General features: G+C 33.5%; 2 protein-coding genes across 5 annotated transcripts in view; one reads left to right on the forward strand and one right to left on the reverse strand.

Annotated features, from left to right (window-relative positions):
• Nucleotides 1-13,466, forward strand: wry (delta and Notch-like EGF repeat containing weary). Its single transcript, XM_085192030.1, has 12 exons — nt 1-138; nt 1,223-1,808; nt 3,950-4,134; nt 4,802-4,974; nt 5,707-5,825; nt 6,095-6,248; nt 6,992-7,243; nt 9,071-9,213; nt 9,355-9,477; nt 10,232-10,334; nt 10,703-10,878; nt 11,086-13,466. Exons 2-12 carry the CDS (start codon nt 1,323-1,325, stop codon nt 11,290-11,292), a joined length of 2,121 nt encoding a protein of 706 aa, XP_085048156.1. The 5' UTR covers nt 1-138; nt 1,223-1,322; the 3' UTR covers nt 11,293-13,466.
• A 333-nt stretch (nt 13,467-13,799) lies between these two features.
• grh (grainy head) overlaps nt 13,800-23,081 on the reverse strand; it is a 78,520-nt gene continuing 69,238 nt past the window's right edge. For 3 of the 4 annotated variants that reach the window (XM_085192029.1, XM_085192027.1, XM_085192026.1), the window contains 7 exons: nt 20,552-20,646; nt 19,302-19,358; nt 18,369-18,467; nt 17,939-18,273; nt 17,542-17,743; nt 16,945-17,009; nt 13,800-16,559 (listed from right to left, as the gene is read on the reverse strand). In XM_085192029.1, coding sequence (XP_085048155.1) covers nt 16,418-16,559; nt 16,945-17,009; nt 17,542-17,743; nt 17,939-18,273; nt 18,369-18,467; nt 19,302-19,358; nt 20,552-20,646 — 995 coding nt within the window. In that variant the 3' untranslated portion in view covers nt 13,800-16,417. The remainder of the gene's footprint in view (nt 16,560-16,944; nt 17,010-17,541; nt 17,744-17,938; nt 18,274-18,368; nt 18,468-19,301; nt 19,359-20,551; nt 20,647-23,081) is intronic. The other variant, XM_085192028.1, reaches the window with a different exon arrangement.

Below are 23,081 nucleotides of genomic sequence, written 5' to 3' on the forward strand. Positions count from 1 at the left end.
AGTGCCACGGAGGCTGCGGACAGCGACGCCGCCCGCCCTGTGCCGCGCTCTCATCCTTTCACAACAATTCTACATCATCTCATTGTTATTTTAATATTACCATACACTAATACATGATAAACAAAGTGAGCAACTAATGTGAGTGAGATAGTGATAATATCAGGCTTATCAATTTGTAGAATTAAATGTATTTAATTTATTATTTTTATGTTTATTTGTGCTTAGTTTAAGTTTGTATGTCTTATATTAAGGAATAATTTGAGTAATGTAATTACTAGTAATTATTCATATCTCGAATACTGGTAAAGTTTAAATTTTGAAGATTTTGCAGTATATTATAAGACAGGCGATCTGCTCGCTATTTTGTTAACATAATATTTTTTTCTTTTATAACTTTTAAGCTGTAGATAGCATATATTTAAATATTGATATCCGCCCTATGTTTTTTAATGATAAACGTTTTGTTTTTTCGATTTTACAATATCAAATGAAAAATATTTGACAAAATCAAAACTAAATATTATACAACAACAAACTATAACTAGTATTTAACATATAACATTATAATATACCTTATACACGTATTGTTTAGACGAATTGAACACATTTCATAAAAAATGAGGAACATAGATTCACAAGTAATACTTACATTAAGAGGGTCGCCACTTATAGGAAAGGCTGCAGCCTTCCAATTATAGATATTTTCATCAAGAAGCTCTTATGATATAGGAGATAAAAACTCCTGGGTCATCTTTTAAAATCTCACGATAAGAGTGCTTGTCACCAGATACGTCTCTTTGGACTATTTCAGTCTATTGCTTGGCACAGCACCTTTCAGTAAACAAGTTTTATGTTATGTTTTAAGGATCAACTTCACGTTGTATAAACCGCACACAGCAGGATAGGCAGAGGAAACCCAGTGTTAAGAAACACCGTCCTCCACTTTCCGTGGAACTTTTCGAAGCATGACGTGTTTAGTGATTGAACTCAACGCCGAAGTTTTGCCTTGGTGGCAGAGCGAAGAAATGAATATATTAATAAATAATAATTCATTCCCTCGAGTGAGGATCGAGCCCACAACCGTCGCATTACAGTCACAACCTTTTGCCTCTGGGCCACGACGGCCTTAAATGTTTTAAGGATAGCACACTTTATTATTTTATTATACATACATGTAGGTACATTAGAGTGAAGAATATAAACCCATGTTTTGTTTTGGCAGGAAATAGGTTTCGCTATTGAACGAGTGCCAAATAAATCAAGGACGTACAAGTTATAAAAATGAAATAAAATTAGGCTTTAAACTATCATCAGAAAAAAAAATGTACAACATGCATTTTGTGCCAACGTTTTTGTTAATTTCTGTTGTCGGAGTTTGCTTTTGCGAACTGCACGATAATGAGACGAACGAGATCAAACCGTCATCTACGCTGCAGACACCAAATACAGACTTTATGCACACGACAAAGTCTCAAAGCTCAAAGCCATTACAAACTACAGTGCCTCTCCAAGCTACTCAAACCACACAAAAAGCCTTTAAAACAACTAAAGGGTACGTTAGTACAGACTCCACGACCACCACTCGCAAAACAACCACTCAAGTGTACTCGACGAGCACAAAAAGCTTGCTGAAAAGTGCAAGAAGGCAAAAGTTAAACACTACATCTGGTGCACCCGGGAGTACTGTGCATTCCGCAACGCGGCTACAAGACCGGCTGGGTGCTATAGACTGCGACCTGCCTGTGCTGCCGAGAGAGTCGCGCTTGTGGCGCGGTAATGAAACGCATGAACTGCATTTACCCGTTACGGTAAGTTTTAAACCTTATGCAGTATTTTTTCAATATAGGTAATAACTGTAAAAGGCTAATACAATTTTCAACACAAGCTTTTATGATCATCTAAAATGTATATAATAAAGTTATGAGTAGATAGTTTAAAGTTAAAAGAAAAACTTTATTTTCTTCTTTTTAGAGCGCTTAAACCTGAAAACACATGAAATAACACAATCTGATTTCATATTTATATCATAGAATAAGATCTAAATCTTCATATATTTTTGTGTTTAGTGAATGTTTAGTGAATGTCTTCGTCTATGTAAAAACAACATTAGACAACTAACAGTTTTAGTTTTCATGAGCTTTCGTGAGTAGTTTTTATTTTGCAAAACAATGACCTTTCATGCACATACAATGTAAAACCGGTTTTCTAAATACAAAAGAGATGTTACGAACAGATTTTTTATAAGAAATATTATTATATTTATTCTCTACTATAACATTAATCGCGAAAGCACAACACAACGAGGTCAAATACATAAACCATAAATCCTCCTAGCGCAAAAGAAGGGGAGAAAAGGTTTTCTGCTTTAGTAGTTCAGCTCTGTTTATTACTTTTATAAAAGGAAAATGTCTGATCCGCGTTTAAGTCAGTTACACAAACTGTAGCGCTTTTCAGATTAAAGAGTTAAGTAAGTATTGTTGGAAAATGTATTTTTTTTTCAGTTCGTATTTACAACTTTCCTTTAATTATTAAATAATACGAATATGTCGATAGTCCCTAGATAAAGTAACGAAAGTTAAATATCGCCAATTTAATAAAAAAATTTAAATTAAATATATATATATATTTATGTATTTCTATGCAATTCAATGTGGTTAAAAACAGCAGTAAAAGAAATTAGTAATTTTTCACTATCGATACTTTATCCAAAGACCGTCGATGTTTTCGGGGCCAGTCGCGTCACGTAAACGCGACAGGTTGTGCGTATCATTTCTATTCAAGGAATTGAAATATTTAACGCTATATTTATTTCGCACTGGTAAAGCGAGACGGTGAGTTCCGCCATTTAACGCGCACTGGTTTCAGAATTCGGCAGAAAATGGGGAACAGTAGCGTTTTAACACTAGGTTCCCAGATTCCCTCTGCCTACCTGTGTGTGCAGGATATAGAGTGAAAATAAAAAAAAAATGTATAACAACTCCTTCGAGACCATGCCAATATGGTTAAAGTAAAGTATAGTTAGTTTTTTTTGTAACCAAAGTTTTAACCAAGCTTAAACTGTTAATAAGTACTTATATACAAATTTACTACAGTGAAAGCTATAACTAATATTTAAAAAATGTTAATAAGTTTAGTATCGGCCAATTGAATATCGTCAAAAGTGTTCTTGCCTTCAAGTAGGTTAATAAAAAGTTTTTGTTATTAGCAAATACCCTAAAATTGAGCGACGTTCGTCTCATTTCATCTATTAAAATGGTTTTATCTAGACAAATCTACCGTTATGATAATGCTTTTACATAAATATGTATTCATTAGTGGAATTTATGCATGAGCTAATTCTATCTAGTTCTAATAAATATTAAATTTTAGTTATGCATAAAATTAAATCTATACATAATAATTATAAACAAAGTAATCAAAGTCCTAAATCATATATCTGATTCTAGAAAATGTAATCAATCTGTATTTAAAGTTGATGTTATAAATTACTGCGGAAAAATTAGTTAAATTACTGTGTACTGTGCAACGTTGTGAGTAGGAATTTAACTCGGGGCAATATTTTATTTTAAATTTTTTTTTTTCTTTTCTATGGTGGCATTAGATTTAACCATTTAGTCCGTATTATCTCCATATAATAGCAAATCAGCAGAAAATCGAGAATAGAGGATGGGAACAGCTTCATAACATAAATAATAAAATTTTGTTATTTTAGTGAATCTAAGGCTAAATACGAAATTAACATATTATTACTTTTTCCCGCATAGCAGGATAAGCTGAGGTAACATAGCGTTCACAAATGCGTTTTCAATTTTCGCAATTTTCTAGACATGTACCCATAATACCACTCAACCCCGCGCTTACATACATGTATTTGAGGATTATTCTAAAGAGCGCAGGTTCTTTAATTGTAATAATTAATACATCTTATTTTGCCCTGTGGATATCGGAGGAGTGTGTTGGGGCTAGAGGAGACGGGGGGGACTGCCCCCCGGTCATCGTGTCGTGGGAGGGGTCTGCTGACATTCAAAGCGGAGATATTCTTATCGTCCGCATAGAAGACTCATCATTAGATACTTTTATTCATGCAGAAGCCAACGAGACTACAAATACGAATATATCCTCACAAACTGAAAGGTAAAAATATGTTGTATCATATTCATAATTTTTGTAAATCCATAGATAAAAGACAATAAAATTTTATAGTAAGTAATACATTACTTGCAGCTAGCAGTTAGGAGTTAATAGAAATCATAAAACTTTTTACTTGCTTTACATTGTGTGCGGAATAACCCAAAATGAAATTGTTCTCTAAAAATTGTATAAATGAAATATAGAACTCAAATATAAAATAATATATTTTCTGTACCGTACCACTACCACTACCACATACGGTATGGTAACCTAATGTATTATTTAAATATAGGTGTTTTTTTTTTCAATTTAGACAGAGGGATCGCTCCATTCCTCTTTTCCACAAAATTTTCAAGACATTACGTGTTGAGTGGCAAGACTATGCCGCGCTTATGCCTTGGTAGCAGAGAGAAGAAATTAAAATATTAATAAATTAATAATAATTTATTCTCTCAAGTGGGGATCGAACCCACAACCATCGCGTTACATTCACACGTTTGTGCCCCAGCGCCATGACGGCCTCGTTGCTCGGCTCTCTTTTTATATAGGTCAACTCTTATTATACGACATTTTCACATTGTCAGCCCCGGTGATTATTCACTGACCCATGGCAGTTGCTCATTCTTCATAGGGTTCATTAGATAATTGTTTGTACAAGGTTTATTTTCAGGCCACACCATGCCACGCTTCAGCCAGCAGTGTATCAAGTGACGCGCCAGGGTCACGAGCATTGTGATGTCACCGACGGCATGTTACTTGATATCACCCCGCTAGACGAAAATGGGGCCAAAATTTTTACACTTTACGACAAAGATCTAACTGAAGGCGTAAATTTATTAATAGGTGATCATCTTTTATATATTTAAGTTTATATAGTACATTCAGAAAATTATGTTAGGTATATTGTACAATTTTGTACTTATAGCAGTCCTTATTATTATTAGTCTATTATTTTCGTTATATAATATTTCATTTTATATTTCTATTTCAATATTTTTTGAACATATTGTTTAATTAAATTATAAATAGAATTATTGTCATATTTCTCAATATTGTGCATTTTTTTATTGAATTTTTCCGGACTAAAAATAGTTTCATCAATTTCGTCTATTTATAGAGAAATCACTCTACATTACAATATAGTTATGTTGTTAGTATATCACAAAAGTTTTGAAATGGTAATGGTAATGGTATTGCGTGAGAAATGAGCAGTATACGAGTACATCAACTCTCGCCGGAAGCAGGAATTTTATTGTGTTCGTACTTCGTACATTATATGGTATATGGGAGTTGGGGCGGCTCTCTATTAAATGATAGTGGAAATGAATTTGTATTTTGATTCTTGATAAACAACATAAATGCTCTAACATACGTGCGCACTTATAAAAATGTAAAAGGGAGACGATTAACGTTTACATTATCAATTTTTTCAGTATCGGTTTAGTAATCCTTACTTTGGCTTTTAATTCATGTCTTTCATATTGTATATCACAAATATTATTTTATATAATGCTTCGACTTTTGTAGCACACGTTGTGGGATAATAGCCGATACCAATAAAATGTGTGTTTACAGTTGTATCTGTGGCCTGGGGGCCGCAGTGCGTCCGGTTAAAAGTAACCGTAAAATCTGATAACTGTGGAGACTCTCAAGATTGCACCGGAAAAGGCGTATGCTACACAAATGTTTCTATGGTACGTTGATAATTACAAAATAATTAAAAATACTGTATTATTTTAGCTTCGTTTATCATTATATTTTTACTGAATTTAAAAAATGTATTTAATTCATTATTCACTTTTACATTTATGGATAATAGAACAGACAACTTAATATCAAAAATGCGCTTATAAAAAATTCACCCCCTACATAAATGCCATACACACATCTCTCATAAAAATAACATACCAATAAATTGTAAGATAATAGAAAGTATTAATCCAATACAATATATTAAACATAGGAAGGTTACGAGTGTCAGTGCTGTCATGGGTACGCTGGGCCCCATTGCGAAGATAAAGTCGCGTGCAGTCCATCACCGTGCTTGAATAATGGCATATGTGTCGACCTCACGCAACCTCTCAACGGAGTCAACTATCATTGTTTATGTCCATACGGTATGAAATTTCACATATTAACTTGTACTGTGTTGTTGGGACTATTACTTTAATTATTATTTATTATATTAATATCATACATTAAATTGAAATGATCACCCTGAAAACAATTAATAATGGGGTAAAACCACATTATGTCTTAATTAAATTTTTTGCTGTGTCTGGTCCAAAACTGGTTATACATAAATCAATAGAATCCATTAAGTTTTTCGGGCTTTCATCCTTTATAATGACAATTATAAGTGACCAGAAAGCTGAGGTAGAATAACATTTAAAATAAATATTACTGTTAACATACAACCCTAGTGCGGCTAAATGAACGCTTCAATGTTACGCAATCTGAAATATTATGCGTATACTATTATGCAACTTGTAAATTTTCAGTAACTTATATTGAATGAATGAATGAGTGAATTTAATGTATTTTTATTTGCCATTATTTCTTTCTCTCATATTAGAATTGTTTAAATATAATTATTATTAATGACAGACAAACACCAAATAATGATCTACCTGTCTCTACGTGCGTTCTACCACTACTTTCGCGCTTACTTTCTACGCTACTTTCTATGATATTGTCTTATAGAGATAATGTCAAAAATGAAAAAAATGTAATCCCTGTGACTATAAGTCTTTATAAGTTGGCTATAAGTCATTATATTGATCTTTTGCAGAATTCACAGTGAGAATGTACACAATATTTTAAATCTATTATTTAATAAGAATAATATTATCGTACACAGGCTTTACGGGCAGAAAATGTGAAAAAGATCCTTGTTATTCGGAGCCTTGTACTAACGGAGGTTCTTGCATGAGTATGGCACTGAATGGTTCGACGACTTTTCATTGCGCGTGCGTCGAGGGATGGACTGGCACTAACTGCGAAGTGGCGGCCAGTGGGGGCGCGTGTGATGCTAAACCCTGTGTTAAGGGAATTTGTGTTGAAGAAGTAAATAACGAAGAAGGCCAGGCATATCGTTGCTTTTGTGAACCAGGTAAGTTTATTTCAAGATTAAAATCGAAAAAATGGAGTGGAGTGGGAATAGAACCCACAACCAGTTGCAATACAGTCATACTAAAAAGTCAGCACTATAAAGTTGTGGAATATATATTGTATGAAAGTTGTACTATATAAAATAGACAAATAAATAAAGGTATTTCTATTAAACAAAAAAGTTATGTGCCAAAGTAATATGTATTCTCATCTGCGTGAGATCTCATTTGTATTTCAAATGCAATCATTTTATTGCGCGCCCACGTAAATACGAGTACCTGCATACTATAGTAGCTACATTAGGGAATAATTCATCTTTATGTTATTTTTATGATACGTATAGGTTTTGTATATATGAGGTCAGTCGTGACGCAGCGGCAAAAACGTGTGACTATCGTATACAGTCGATAGATTGTGAGTTCGATCCCCAGTCAAGGAAATAAAATATTTAATATTTTCATATCCTCGCTCTGATAACGAGACAAAGGGTGGCGTTGAGTCAGTGAGTATGTTGTCAGCTTAATCGGAGGAGCGCGCGAAATGCAACCTACATATGCCAGCCTACTTGGCTCTAAGAATTCTACTGTGTATATATGTGGTAGTCGCGACATAAACACTAATATAATTTGTTTCACAATCATGGTGACACTCAATTAAAAAAAATCTAACTAGTTCGTGTACTTTTCTATTCACTTTTAAGCAAAATGTTTAGTTTTCAGAACCAAATTCTGAATTCTCACACCTGGTCTAATGTAGCTTTCTTATAAAATTAACAGTGTCTATTATTAGGCACTCTTAGTATATAGTTAATAAATTTTAAGTCGATATTAAATATACATATACATTGTTGTATTAAATATACATTATAAGAAGTGTAAGTAAAAAGTTGTCGTCACATACAAAATGTTTGAAAATACAAGTTCAACCAATATTGTTGTTCAATATTTCTTCTGTTCAGTTAATCAATAAACTGTGCTTTCATCTTGTTTTTGGCAGAACGCCATATTATAAGCTTTCATTTACATAAGTTTGAGCTTGTAAAAGAATAGATGAATACATTATGCTACCATAATGTTCAACTTTATTACTTTATATAATTTATCAATAAATATTGCAAATTATTATTGTTAATAGATACCTACCTATTATGTTGTTACTTTTCGGGTAGCGGAAATTTAAAAAAATCTATTAGTTGAGACTATCAACAAAAACAAAATGGTAACAGGCCTATAAGAATTTTAAACGTTTACCTTAATTGGCTAGAGCGGTATGCGGGCTTAAATCCTACTACATAGTTTTTTTTATATACATATTTAAATAAATATATATCTTAGCGTAATTTTATTAATAATACTTATATTTATAAGTAGATTTTAGTTTCGGTTTTCCGTTTTAATCTTTTCTATTTTCTTGTAATGTGAGTAAACATGGTGCCTTTATAAGCTTTGCATTAAGCGAAATTGCCCAAGACCTAGCATATCGAGTCTCGAGGGATCCATTTTGCATACCTATCTATGTATTGTATATATATATATGCTCTAGCTTCTATAACACGGAAAATATAAGAGATTTGCTACATTTAGTGCATTGGTATTTATGTGTGTTTTAAAAATAAATACATATGCAATTTGCATCGTTACCGTCAATCTTTCAAAATGTACTTTTAAATGAAATTATGAATTATATTGAATTATGAATTATATATTTAGAATTGACTTATTTAGAGACCTATAAATAAATCAGTTCTTTAATATTATCCTTTCAGGTTGAATTTTCCTAAAGATAATACACCCTGTAACTTATTATGATTGTTTCTATTTGAATACAGGTTATACAGGAGACCGATGTGAACTAGAGTATAACGAGTGCGAATCGTCACCTTGTGTGAACGGCGGCACTTGTACCGACAGGGTTGGTGGATTTGAATGTTCCTGCGGACGCGGCTACACGGGCAATACTTGTCAATCAAAGGTAAATAAATAACTAGAATACAAGTTACTTGTACACAAGTAACAACACAAACAAGCCAAAAATAAAGTTGTACTAATAACTCGATTAGAAATAGTTATGAGATAAAAGAGATCCTACATGAGGTTAAATAATGGTTTTTAGGTTGACCTTTGTTCGTCTAACCCCTGTCAGACACCGCGGTATTGCGTGGATCACGGAAACACGTACACATGTGAATGTCCTAATGGTTATGGTGGGGAAGAATGTCACATTACAGCTTCGTCGGTAAGTTCAAATTATTTAAAACTATTAAAATTATACAAAATAAATATTTATTTAGCTTTACGCTGTATCCCGCATATGGCAGAAGGAACCTAGTGTTAATACACTTTTGCCTTGCGGTTTTGCCTTGGTACCGGTACCAAATGATGAAAATATTATTATTTTTATTTCGTCGAGTGGGAATAGAACCCACAACCCACGACTGGCCACACTTGCGCAATTTTTTTGTATTATTGTCGACACGTTAAATACACTTGTAGACATCAAATAAATTAATTAGCATATAATATTTGGGTGAAATGTACTACGCAATGCACAATTAAAAATTAAATAAATGGGTCAGTAGAAATCTCGGTGATTTTTCCGTATAGTTAGTTAATATTTGTTAGCTACATGCAAGCCGCGTAGTTGACGTTAACATTGTTAAAACTTTAAGAGAACGTTTTGAGTAGGTAACCGTTGGAATTTTTTTTATTATATTATTCGTGGTTTGCTTAGTGTTGACAAATTAAGACTTGTCTAAAGTGCAAATGCGTATAAAACTCTATATAGAGAGTATACAACTCTTTACAGATACAACGTGGATTATATTTAGTTAATAAATATTATATTTATATACTCATAGTGACTAGCTTTTAACTGCAGATTTGCCAATGTGGTCAAATGGAAATAAATAAGACTTTTGAAATAACATATGACTACGAATCCTCCGTGTTAACTATAATTTTCAATTTATTTATCTAGTTATTTTCTACAGATATGTGATAACAACCCCTGTGCTCATGGTGGAACATGTTGGAGTGGCATAGATTCTTACTACTGCTCATGCCGGCCGGGATATACAGGAAGACTTTGCGAAGGTTCGATTTTTTTCTAGTAACTGTAAGAAAATCTAATTTTTTGACAATTTTTGTTTTTAGCTTCACGTTGTTTCCCGCATGTAGCAGGATAGGCAGAGGGAGGGAGGGAGAGGGAACCTAGTGTAAAATAAAAAATGTTTCAATATCGTCTTTACTTTATTATTACAGTAAAGAATATATGTTGTAGTTCTCATCCGTAAATGTGGTGTGGTGTTCCTAGCTTTTGAATAAAATATTTTATTCGAAATAACAACATCATATGCTTTTTCATGGATAGTAGCGGTATAGAGAACTTTGTGGCGTTATCTGCTTTCCGCCCAGACTCAAAATATTTATTTTTAAATCGTCGTATATTTTAATTATTTCAGAAGATTTCATTCTTGAATCTGTAGTGGATAGTGAAAGCGAGAGCAGTGATGATTCTCGCGGAGGCGGGTCTGTACGGGAAATGCGTCTGCCTCTAGGCCTCTACCACGACCGTCTCCACAACGTGTACATTGCAGCTGGTACTCTTGGAGCCGCCATCGCTATCGTCGGTATTGTGGTAAGAAGCTGAAATAAAAATGATCAAGTCTAGTTCTCGATTTTGTTTTTTATAGTTTCTTTTTTAAATAAGAAATAATAACTTTGATATAAAAATCGATAATTCTTAACCGGGTGTTAAATACTTTGGAATAAATTATACTAATGCATTTAATTATTTCCCGTTCAATATAAACAATCAATTAAATATTCTTATTTTAATTTTCAGGTAACAGCGTGTCATTGTCGAGTAAATAAAACCTATTCGCGCATATTATCCCGTCTTTCCCGAGTCGCTGAGCCGGGCCCGCCACATCACTGGTTGCAAGACAAGCGAGTTCCTCCTGCGGCCTTCCACCCACCTGCTCTTGACACCACTGACATGTACTACACCCTGGACTTCAGCGACAGTCAGAGCTCTCCGCTCATACAATAGCCATCAGTCTCGAACTGTTCCGAGGGTGAACGGTTCAAGATTCAAATATGAATATTCAAATACATTTTAACTTTACCTGCTATTATTATTACGTACAGGTCTATTAATGGCCTTTCATTTTTTTAAATTTTAATTAATAATGTATTTTGTTTTTAAAATTGAGGATTGTCTGATGACGTCGTTACCCCAAAATTAAATTAATAAATTCAGTAATGATGCAATGGATATCTAAAATAAAGACAATGTCTTAATAGATGAATATAACAACAGTTTAATATAAATTTGATAATAAATAAAACAATATATGGAATGGAATTTAACTTAAAACAAAAAAAAATATTGCACAAAGTATATGTGAATTTTGAACACTGCAGCAATAAATAATAATAAATATTTATAAAATATCATAACGTCTATAAGTTAAAAAATATCATTTTCAGCTCATGATAGATAGGAACATAAATTAATTATTATTAGAAATTAACTGATTTTAAAACGCGTATGAAAGGTTTTTATTTAAAAATAAATGTTTTTTTATGTATGTTCCTTTCGATAAACTTTCTACTAAGGTCATGATATAATCAAATTTCCTATCACTATATTATCTATAATTTTCAATAACCTAAATTAATATGGTTTAATAATGTTTCGATTTCTATATATTTTTAATATACCACAAAATTGACCTTTTAATAATTTAGAAATTATTCAAAAGGTCAATCATTAGAATTTAATATACCACAAAACCTACTCAAAAATTCAAATTTTCATATAAAGTACTAAAATGCTTTACTGTAAAGTAGTAATATGCTCTACTTTTTTAATGCTTAACATTAGTTATATATACAAATAGAGCCAATATTTGATAAGTCGTCAAGTACATCAGATATTAGTTTAATCAACATGTGTGCTCATAGATTAGAAAAATAAAAATCTGGTCATATAGTAGTAGATATTGTTTTTTTAAATATTTGCTTGTTTGCACCCATTGCTAGTTCGCTTTTTTTGTGACTGCTGAATTAGTAAAAATTAAATATATTGCTACGGTATCTTTGATATTTCGACTTTTATATTTTATTCCAATATAAAAAGTATGCTCTATTCAATATTAAACAGTAAAAATACCGTGAAAAAGACGAAAAGAACATTCTTTGACAACCATATCAAAAAATCCAATAAGAAATAAATATAGGTGAGAATTATTTTTTAAAACTTGATTGGCTAAAATATTGGAAAATATACAACATTGGAAAATATAAAACAGTAGTTACGATATTTTTATGGTCTCTACTTGTCGAAGGCTTCTATTTATAAATTGTAGCAGATAACTTCTACCTTATATTTAGTAAACTACAATTGGTGTATCCCCTAGATGTGCATTCACTTAACACTTAAAAAAATAAAATTTTCTTTAGACATCTTAAAAAAAGAACAAATATTTTAAATATCTGGGAATACATACTGGAAGTACATTTCTCCCATTTGGAAAATAATCCATTTATAATCACTTAAAGTTCGCATTAAGAATGACCCTTTTATCGTTCACAAATTTATGTATGTGCTTAAAAATAGTACATAATTAAAACTTTAATTAAAGAAAATGGCTTTGCTTTGACCGTAGAGGCAAAATTTATTACCTTTGTAGTTCAGTATCTTCAATAAGCAAGATAATATTTTGATGAATCAAGTGCCTGAATAGTATTCAATTAATGCGTGTTTAGTTAACTTTTACGGGTAATTTTTACATTAGTTTAAATTATAGTTATAAAAAATTTAATTCCTGTCGCTTAATTTTCACAATTTTTCACCCCTTATATGTGCTAAATGATATTTTCGGAAAAAGTACTTTATTATTTACAAATTGTTATTGCGATATCTAGCATTTTATTATAATTTTTAAGTATATTGTAAGGAGTTGTTTAGTGGTTAAATATAAATGATTCGACTGACCTTCAAAATAGATGCTATGTTTGATGCGAATAACAGAACATGCGTACCTATCGTACTTTCTTATTTTCTCTTTTAAATACATGTTCTTCCAAGTAAATGGTTCAATCGCTACTAGACATTATGTAGTATTTGTATAACTTACGAATCTTTTTCAAATTTACGCTTTTGTGGCTTATATGTGTCTAAATGCAATAATATAGATAATAAATGAATTTGTGTCAATATTTAAGTCTATCATTTAAAACTTTATCACAATGGACTTACTGCATCCTACAGTACAGTAGTTAGCTATAGATGGTTGAGCTGATGGATTGGATTTGACTTACTTTTAATTATTTTCTTTCTGAAAGAACAATGCGCTAAAGTTCTGAAGGCATAACTTCAGAGCGGCGACTCGTCGACCATACTGTACTTAAACCCTTATTTTTGTATGTACTTCAATGGCTTACACGAGTATTTCTTATAATTTATTTAATCTAATAACTATTTTAAAGATATTTTGTAATACATGTAGATAGGAATTGGGATAAGATAGATGATTAATAAAATGCAATTCGAATGTTTTGAAGAAAAACATTTTTATTTAGATTATAAACTTTGATAAAAATAATTATATTAATAATATTCTTATGACAACTTACAAATAATATAAGAGAATAACGTAACATCTATTCAATTTAAACATAGGTAGATTAAAATTTAATAAAGAAAATGTGTAACCACTTTCGGGATGCATATAATAACTAATGTGACTATATTCACGAGGCGGCTCGGCCGCGTCCTCCGGCGCCGGCGCGCCTTCTGTATACTCTATCTCTGGGTAAGCGACCACGAATTGTATAACATTTTATATTTAAAATATTTTAAGCCTGAAAAGATGTTTGACTAATAAATATATAACAAATATTGACAGAAACCATACGTTTCTTTTTTAGCAAGTTATTTATTCATGATATTATTCGTAGACGCGTACCACACTACTACGCCGATTTACATCTCGTCGTCTATTTCAATATACACATATTTATTAGTAATTTCGATAAACTTAAGCATTGCACAACAACGCCGCACGCCGGCTGCGACCTCCCGAGACCACGGAGACCACCGAGACCACGGAGACCACCGAGACCACCGAGACCACGCCTATTTACTACTAAACTGAATTACGTATTTTATTGCTACTGACGTTTGTGACTTATGACGAGATTCAGAATCACGATCTAACATCAATGTGAGTAAAATTAAAGCTGTAAAATTTATACCATAAGTACATAAATAAATATCATTACATCGAGACGTATAAGTACAATGTAGACAAGTTCTTAGAGTCCGCTCCCACTCCAAGGTAAATGCAGACTTTGAGCAATGAAATTTTCTACACTTATAACATTTATAGAGATTCCAAATTTCTTAAAATAAAGTGGAAAGATATCAACAAGTGAGTAAAAAACATTAACATTATATGGAAGATATCGATAACGCACAGGACTCGCTAATCTAGCGCTGGTCGTTCTATAATAAACAATAAAAACAACATATTACATAATATACGTAAATAGAAATATATATTTTACGTAAAAGGTTTTACATTAACATTAAAACGAGTCCTATTTGTATTGTGACAAAAAATGACTTATATTATAATTTCTTACGCTAAACTCAAATAAACTAAATTATGTCTTAATATGGCAGTTATTCGAACCGTCCGCACTAGGCACTTAAAATTATAATAATCTTGGGCGACTTTGTCTAAATGATTCCTATTAAGGGCCAGAACCTCGTTCTGAATTTTGCTATAAAATCGGTGGATACAACCTAACATATTGTCAAATTACAGTCCATTAACAAGTACCTACATAAAAGTCGGAACGGATCGAGTTCAAAATCATATAATGCAATATATGTAAGTTGAACGAATATAAACGAATATATTTCGAATTATTCTAAAATGTCATGGAAAAAAACTTAGTATAAAACATACAATATAATGAATCAAAACCAATAATGGAAAATCTAAAATTACTATAAACTCATAAAATAATGTAAAATATAAATTCATTTGTTCCTTTACGAGGTGATTTTAATTTAACATAGCTTTTATTATAAAGAATTTTATCTCATTTACAATTAGAATTAGTTCACGTTTATTGTTTTTTTTAACATTAACATCAATCATTTCCATTTTAGGTTTCGAAGCCAAGAGCAGAGTCCACATCAATTGAAATTTGTTATAAGATTCAAATATCTAAAACTAACCGTGGAAAGGTAGTTTTAATAAAATGTGACATTTATGAAACAATTTTACACAATGATGCGATTGTGACTGGACCTAAAACTAATATCAACTTTACTAGATATATGAATTGAGCGAGCTTATAAAGCAAACTTATCCACATAAAACTTAACAAGTTGGATGGCATTTCATATGACTTAACTCACTTACATTAACATATAAAAAATAATTACGATAAAGGCACTTTATTACTCTCATATGTTAGATACTATTAATCTACAGTAGTACATTTGTGACAAGAATTTCTTACTTTATGATCATGGCAAGATTAAAAGGTACCTGTTAAAACGATAACTAAATTATATATAACCGAGTTAATGGCACACATATTTCAATTTTACTTTTGAAAAATCTTCAAAAAGTGCAAGACATTCTTTACAACCATCATTAAAAGGAGTCACGTCCTCTGGCAAGCTTCGCCATCACCAACTACCAGAATGTTGCGTAAGGCACTAAGAGATATATACAACATTGTTTATAAAACGATCGAACGTTTTTGTGACATTTCATAGAAAAATAAATGTACGTTCATGTTTTCCCTAATAATAAATTTCAATCTGAGATCGACACTTCATAGACAACCTTAATTATAAATATTGAGCGCTAAAAAATATGGAATGTTATGACACGGATTGTTTGCATTCACCACGAAAGATATTAAATAAGAATTGTATGCAAGCACTTATCTTAAAGATAAAGGTTTATAAAAAACGTGGTGAAACGTCCAACGCAGAAAAAAATATTAATTTATTTTATAAAACACAAATTTAACTCTACAAATTCTGTCAGATTGTGTACGTAATGTAAATAATATAAATTATATATTAATCTGCGTGGGATTGCTGCTGCATTACGAAGAGAGAATAAAAATAGATATACTAGCTAATGTTCAAGAGATAGTTCGACAAAGGTTATGTCATAGAGTGGTTCGTCTTCACTGGAGCCCGCCGGTCGCACCTCCAGAAGGAACAGGTCCTCGTTGCAATAATATGCCAGCATTTCATCGTCAATTTTGGCCGTAATCCTAAAATACATATATTTCGTTACTTGACGTAAATAACATATTCGAATAGTTAATTAAAAAATAATATTATTATTATTATGTTATAAAATTAATAAAAAAAAACTAAATATAATTAATTAAAGGATTAATATTATATCTGGTGTATATATTTAATTAATGTAGGGTATATTAAAAGTGCCCTGTAAGAATTACGGGTTTTTAGGTTCGCCAGGGATACAGGTGATGAAATTATTTAATAAGCAAACAGAGGAATCTTCCGATTTTCTTTTATTTTACAAGCAAGTGAAGTTAGTGGCACGGCCTCTGAACCAGCGAGGCAGTAATCAACGCGAGGCGCCCGGTAAGTGCCTACTGAAATTTTTATAGGCCAATGAAAACCACTTACCCTTTCTTGTTCTTTCGATAAAGATTATTAATTGCCGAACTTGAAATTTTGTACTTATTCTCAATCTGAAAATGAGGAGAAAACAAAACAAATTACAATGGGCCTTTTGTCTTTAAACCGAGACGTCTCGTCTAACGGATCGAACGATGGCACGTAACCGGTCTAGTGGTTTCACAAGAACAAAAAAGTAAGTCGCGCGGAAAGTGCGGAGAGTTCGGGCTCCGGGGCGGTGGCAGACCGCGGGTGTTAATTACGACATGCAGTTATGATGATCGTGTGGGTTGATTAGACGGGGTTATGAAGCGCCACCTCGGTTACGGCGCGCCGCGGGCGCCGGCCGTACGGCGGCGGGCGCCCGTGGCGCGGACGAAGCGTCTCGATTCCTTTCGTTTAGGTTATTTTATAGTTATCAGTGAATATCTCCATAAACGAATATCGAATTGCGAGCAAACGAGGGACATACCTCGCTCGCTCGCAATCTGTGGTTAGCCGACATCACCAAGGTTATTCTAGTGCTCACCGAATTCCTTGACGCGTCACTTTAACTGGTGGTTAAGGTGGCGCGTCAATGTTACTGAGTAGCGAGTGAGGACTTACGGCGTGCAGGAGGCCCTGCGTGGTGGGAGGCACCACGTGCAGCGGCGTGTACACGTCGTCCGTGTCCTGGCGCACGTACAGCATGACGCGCTCGCTCAGGGGCGGCGTGGACGTGCGCGCGCGTTTCCCTAGCACACCTTCTAACTCCAATGAATCCTTCCTGTCGCTGTAGGGTGATAATCCTCCAACGTCCGATCGATATCTATAATAAGCACAACTATTTTAAAAATATGAAAAAAATTAAATATGTTATTTAGTTATTTATTCATTTTATTAGTTTTTTGTCCTGCCTGCCTTGGACTTTATTGTACTGTTATAATTTATAAATTACAATTAATTGTGTATGAAATGAATTGCAAGTATGTATTTGAACGTAAGCGGCGGTAATAATACTTACGCTGGGGCATCAGGTGGAAAATGATTGTGAAACTTTAGAGCAGGTGCCTGTGGTTTGGCAGCATGCAAAAGGAAAGGTGAAGCTCCTTTTAGGTGAGCTTCAGCTAGAGCTGCTTCGTCGTGTCCGTAGAATCCCTGTATATCCATTCCTGCTAGTTTATCGATGTCCTCGGCGGGGCTAAATAAGACTGGTGGTTTTGCTAGATCAGCCATAGAATAAAATTCACTTCTTTCCGTAACAGGATGATAAATCTCATCTAATTTTTTTCTATTTGTAGCTGACATTTTTCTCTTTGCTGCTCTTCTTTCTTCGTCTCTTGTCTTTCTCTCTGCTCCCTTCAAATAATTTGATATATTTTAAATATTTCACTTTTCTTTATTTAACATTTAGCTTTTATCTTTAAAAAACTTTATTATGATTATAAATTTACCTTGTCACAAAACACTTTAATTTGACAATATCCCCGATGATAGACTTGTGTGTCTCGTGGATCTTCAAATGTATCAATTTGAATATGAAGCGGCAAACCCTGCAAAAATACATATTGTATATATGAAATTATTTTTATTCATAAAATATTATGTTCTCATGGCACGACTGAAGATTTTTTTTTTTTTTGCGTCTAAAACCTTTCATTCGTTATACTAAAACAAACAAATTACCAAAGCTATTTTACGCATGAAATCTATGACCAACTGTGTTAGAGCAAAAAACTATTTTAATAAACGTATATAAGGGATAATTACAAAAAATCACGAATAAGGAAAAAATATGCACGTGTCTGCATCGAATTGCTATAAAACGTCTTAATTGCGTCGATTCGAGGCCATCGATGTGAAGACGGCGGCGGACGGAGACAATATATTCGTTTAGTTTTTTAACTAAACTATTATGGTTAAGTATAGGGGGTTAAAACTTAACCAAGTAACATATATGTACGCATCAAGTTAAATATTTTCCACGAGGCACACGCCCTTACGTCATCCACTGGTTATCGGGTAGTCTCAGGCGACAACGCGGTTACCGACCTCGAGTCTTGATGCCATCAACGTATAGTAACTTTAATTTAAGTACTTTCAGTGCGGCAAACTCAATTAAAATGGTACAATTCAGAGAAAAATTGTTTGTTTTACAAAAAAAAGTAATAATCCATTTTCAAAGTTCGAAATTACAATAGTTTTAAAAACAAATTAATTTTAACACAGCTCATATTTTCATCATATTAGCATTAATGTATTCGCAAATATTCTTCTGCATTATAAATATTTTATGTTTGCAACCAATGATATATAGAATATAATATTTTTATAAATTAGTTGTGAGAAGTAACTTGTCTCTATACTTCTATTAAGTAAATACTAACCTTAACACCCTTTTGGCTGCTGAAGTCTGTGCTCAAGCACTGTACTGCTATATTAATCTGAAATTAAGAGGTCATTTTATTAAAACTTGTTAAAAAAATTGTTAATAGTATGTAATTATTTTAAGACGAATGTAAGTTGATTGAATTAGAACATTTTTGAAAATATAGGGAAAATGAACAATGGGTTAGTTCACACAATAGAAAATTTAATACGATAGTATTCTATAAATATAAATATTTTTTTTAGAAAACGTATAAAAATTTGAACGAAGCGGCAATTATACCCGTGCCAAAAAATATTTATTTCTCCTAAGCGTCGAATAACATTTTAAATACTTTAAAAATTACATAGATAACTTTATATAGTTTTCTATATAAAATTTTACATACATGACTAATAAAAAATAATAGTAAAAAAGTAAATGAGAGTTGATAAGTACGCACGGAGCACGGTGGTACGTATACTCGCAGGTAACCTACTCATTATCGCGCGCTATGCAAATGACCCTTTGCGTTTTTCCGAGCCGCCAACGCCGCTACCGATCACTGTCAGTGCCCATATTACATGTCGCAAACTACTCGCATCCGCTACACAGGCACAGGCACAGACACAGGCACACAGGCACACAGGCACAGGCACTCTCGGCAATCGTAAATAATTATTAGTATCGATAACCGATTATTCACGCTTAAATAATGTGTCCAAGTAGAACCAAAACCAATTTTAGAATTTTTAAACTGGCCACGACGAGCACATACAATTTCCGTTTCACGCCTTAAAGCTATAATTTTTATTTACAGCTATACTACCTATAATATATTGAATTATACTAATCACATTTTGTATCCAATTTTTTTTAACACAGGTGATTACTTTAATCGAATTAATTTCAGGAAACTTTGGAATATTGTTTAAGAAGAAATTGTTTTCTTATAAAAATAATAAAATAATTACAAAGTGTTTTACCAGGACGAATTTATAACTTTCGAATAATGAAAGTACTTGTTTTTTAACAAATCTGTCTATGTGCAGTGGGACAACGTCTAACTACTATAAGCGCGACGGATGTGGGTTCTATTACTGCTTATGGTGTTGATTATACATATGTTATTTTCATTTCCCTATCCTGGCAAGTCGCTACGCAAAGTCTCCAAATTAAAGTGAGGAACACAGCAATTTCTCGCTAGGTTCCCTCTGCCTACCCTGTTATGAAGAAAAAAGATTGAAGTTAAAAGATATATAGATTTACCTTGGCAGCGCTCTCAAGTGGATTCCAATAGACAGCTATGGCGTTGTGAGCTACTTCTTCGATGCACCCCGCCAGTCCGATGCTGTTCTTAGTGTCTGTAACAAAACCACAAGTCTTCATTAATCTTGTCCTCGGGTAACTGCGTACTAATGGGTTGCGGAGATTTCGATTAAGATATCAACACACAATACGTCATCGACGACGGATATTTATTTGCGGGGCGTGAATAATCATGTGATAGAGCCGATTCATCGGCGATCGCTGCTGCCATTTCTGTTTCCAGCCAGTGTGCCCGGACATGGATTCCAGACAAGCCTCTATATTAAAAATGTTCAATGGAATAAACACGCTTCGCCTATGTTGTTTATTTAATAAAATAAGAAGTAATGTTACAACTACTTTGCATACTCATTTATTGAAATGAGTCAGATCACGTTATTACGTTTTTATTATGCTTTTATATTATAAAATTAACATAAAACATTCGTATAATAGAAAATAAATTACATTTAGATTTTGCAGGTGTGCTGAGTAATAAGTGCGCCGTCTTGAATAAGTGATAATGTTAATTTCCTATTTCGTTACACTTAGAAAACGAAGGCTGCTGGATCATGCGACAGCGGTGTTTAGAGGCTAGTGAGTAATTGTGGCGTGGGGCGGGCTGGTGTGGAGCGATGGACGGAGTACGGCCGCCGCGTGGGCGCGCTATCAGTCGCCGTGCAATCTGTGCGGGCGCGCGCCCCGCTGACGTGTTTACGAGCACAGGAGGACCGCCGCCCGCCCTCATGCACTGTATTAAATTAACAACTGAGGAGAAACTACAAAATGGAAATGTAAAACAATTACAACCGACCGCATTTAGACGAACACTACAGCAAAAAAGTTACTATTGCTCTATCAACAGTAATAAAGGAGAGGATAAACTCTTGATAATGCAAAGTCAGTAGTTAAATAACCGACGTTTAACGTTATTTTTTATTTGTGTCAAAATAGCGTACACTGAGGGCCTAATCAGTAATCATTGAAGCATGGTGTAACGAAAACTGAGTAAAAAACAAATGGGTAAACCAAGGAGCATCGCCGCACCGAAACGGCCAGTGGACACGCGATACAAGAAGACATGAACGTAACCGGAGAAGGTATTGTATAGGAGCGCGGTGCGTTGCGGCACAGGACCTCCTCCCCCCATCCCCCCTCACCCCCGGGCCTTTAGCTTGTGAGTCTCCGTGCTTTCACACGCCTGCGCACAGGTGTCCGATATCGCCCTTGACGCAATTCCAAGTTCGTTGCATTTGTTCTGCATCCATTTTTATGAATTAGAATTAATGTATGTTTTAACTTTACTTTAATTAATATTAGCATTATACTGAGCACTCCTGTAATTTTTACCTTTTTATATATCACCATTGCCCACAAAATTGGGTAAATAAAAGAGACTTTTAAAAAAAATATTTGTGTTTAGATATTATTTCGTTCTACATAATAATAACACGACAAAGTAAAAAATAAAACTTGACTAACATCGAGATAAGCTTGGAACCTTGACATTAAACTTGGCCTGGCCGCGCGAATTAATGGTTTCCATGTTTTTATTTTCCTTGAGATTAAATTTATAGGCACTCTTTGTGGCCGTAGAGTCACTCATTACAAATGCTACGAGTCTCAGTTAAGTAATGTTTGATTCTGTTAGGTGTCATATATCAACGTTGTTTATTTCAATATAAGTGTCTCGGGATTAATAATTCGTCTATGACGCCATACTTTATTATAGCAGTAGGAATTTAAGTTAGTTTTTGCATAGTGATAAAACAAATAGTTGTATATTATACGCTGAAATAAACAGTTAAATATTAAGATAATAATTAAGTTACATACAATATTATCGTAGTAGCTACAAGAGGTGCGCGGGCGCAGGGAGGCAGGGAGGCAGAGAGGCAGGGAGGCGCACTGCGCAATTAACATGCTAATGAACACGCTCCCAGATATCATCGCAGTAATTATGTCCGCGCGCGTCTATATCGTACTCTTACTTATATCTTGACTCCTCGGTTTAGACAACTCGGCAGATATCATGCAATCAATGAAACTGACGGACGTCTTCAAACGGTCATATTTATATACAAAAATTTGTGCCGACAATTTCAACAGGTGCTTCAACATCATTACTAGATGAGGATTTCTCACGAATTTTTATGATTTCCTGTTAATCTCTTCTGAAGTCCATAAACTCGGCTCTATCTCTATTATATATCGTTTTACCTACCAACTTTACTCGGAAATGAAAACATTATTTTTTAATTTTAATTAGATATAATGAAAAGTTTTTTAAGGCTCCATTGGAGAAACGTATAAATACTCGTATATACCGAGAGGTGCGGCGCCACTGGTTTTATTTTTAGTCGTGAGAATTGATAGGTCGGCGTAGGGTGTGGAGGATGTGCGCGTTGTGCGTTATTTATGCAAATGTCCTAACGACATATAATAGTGGGTAGCGGTGCGCAGTTACGTCTCCGGCTATCTGCCTGCAGCA

Source organism: Heliconius melpomene, chromosome 10, assembly GCF_056956725.1.
Source record: "Heliconius melpomene rosina isolate 202511_hmr_F chromosome 10, ASM5695672v1, whole genome shotgun sequence".
NCBI classification, from domain to species: Eukaryota; Metazoa; Arthropoda; class Insecta; order Lepidoptera; family Nymphalidae; genus Heliconius; species Heliconius melpomene.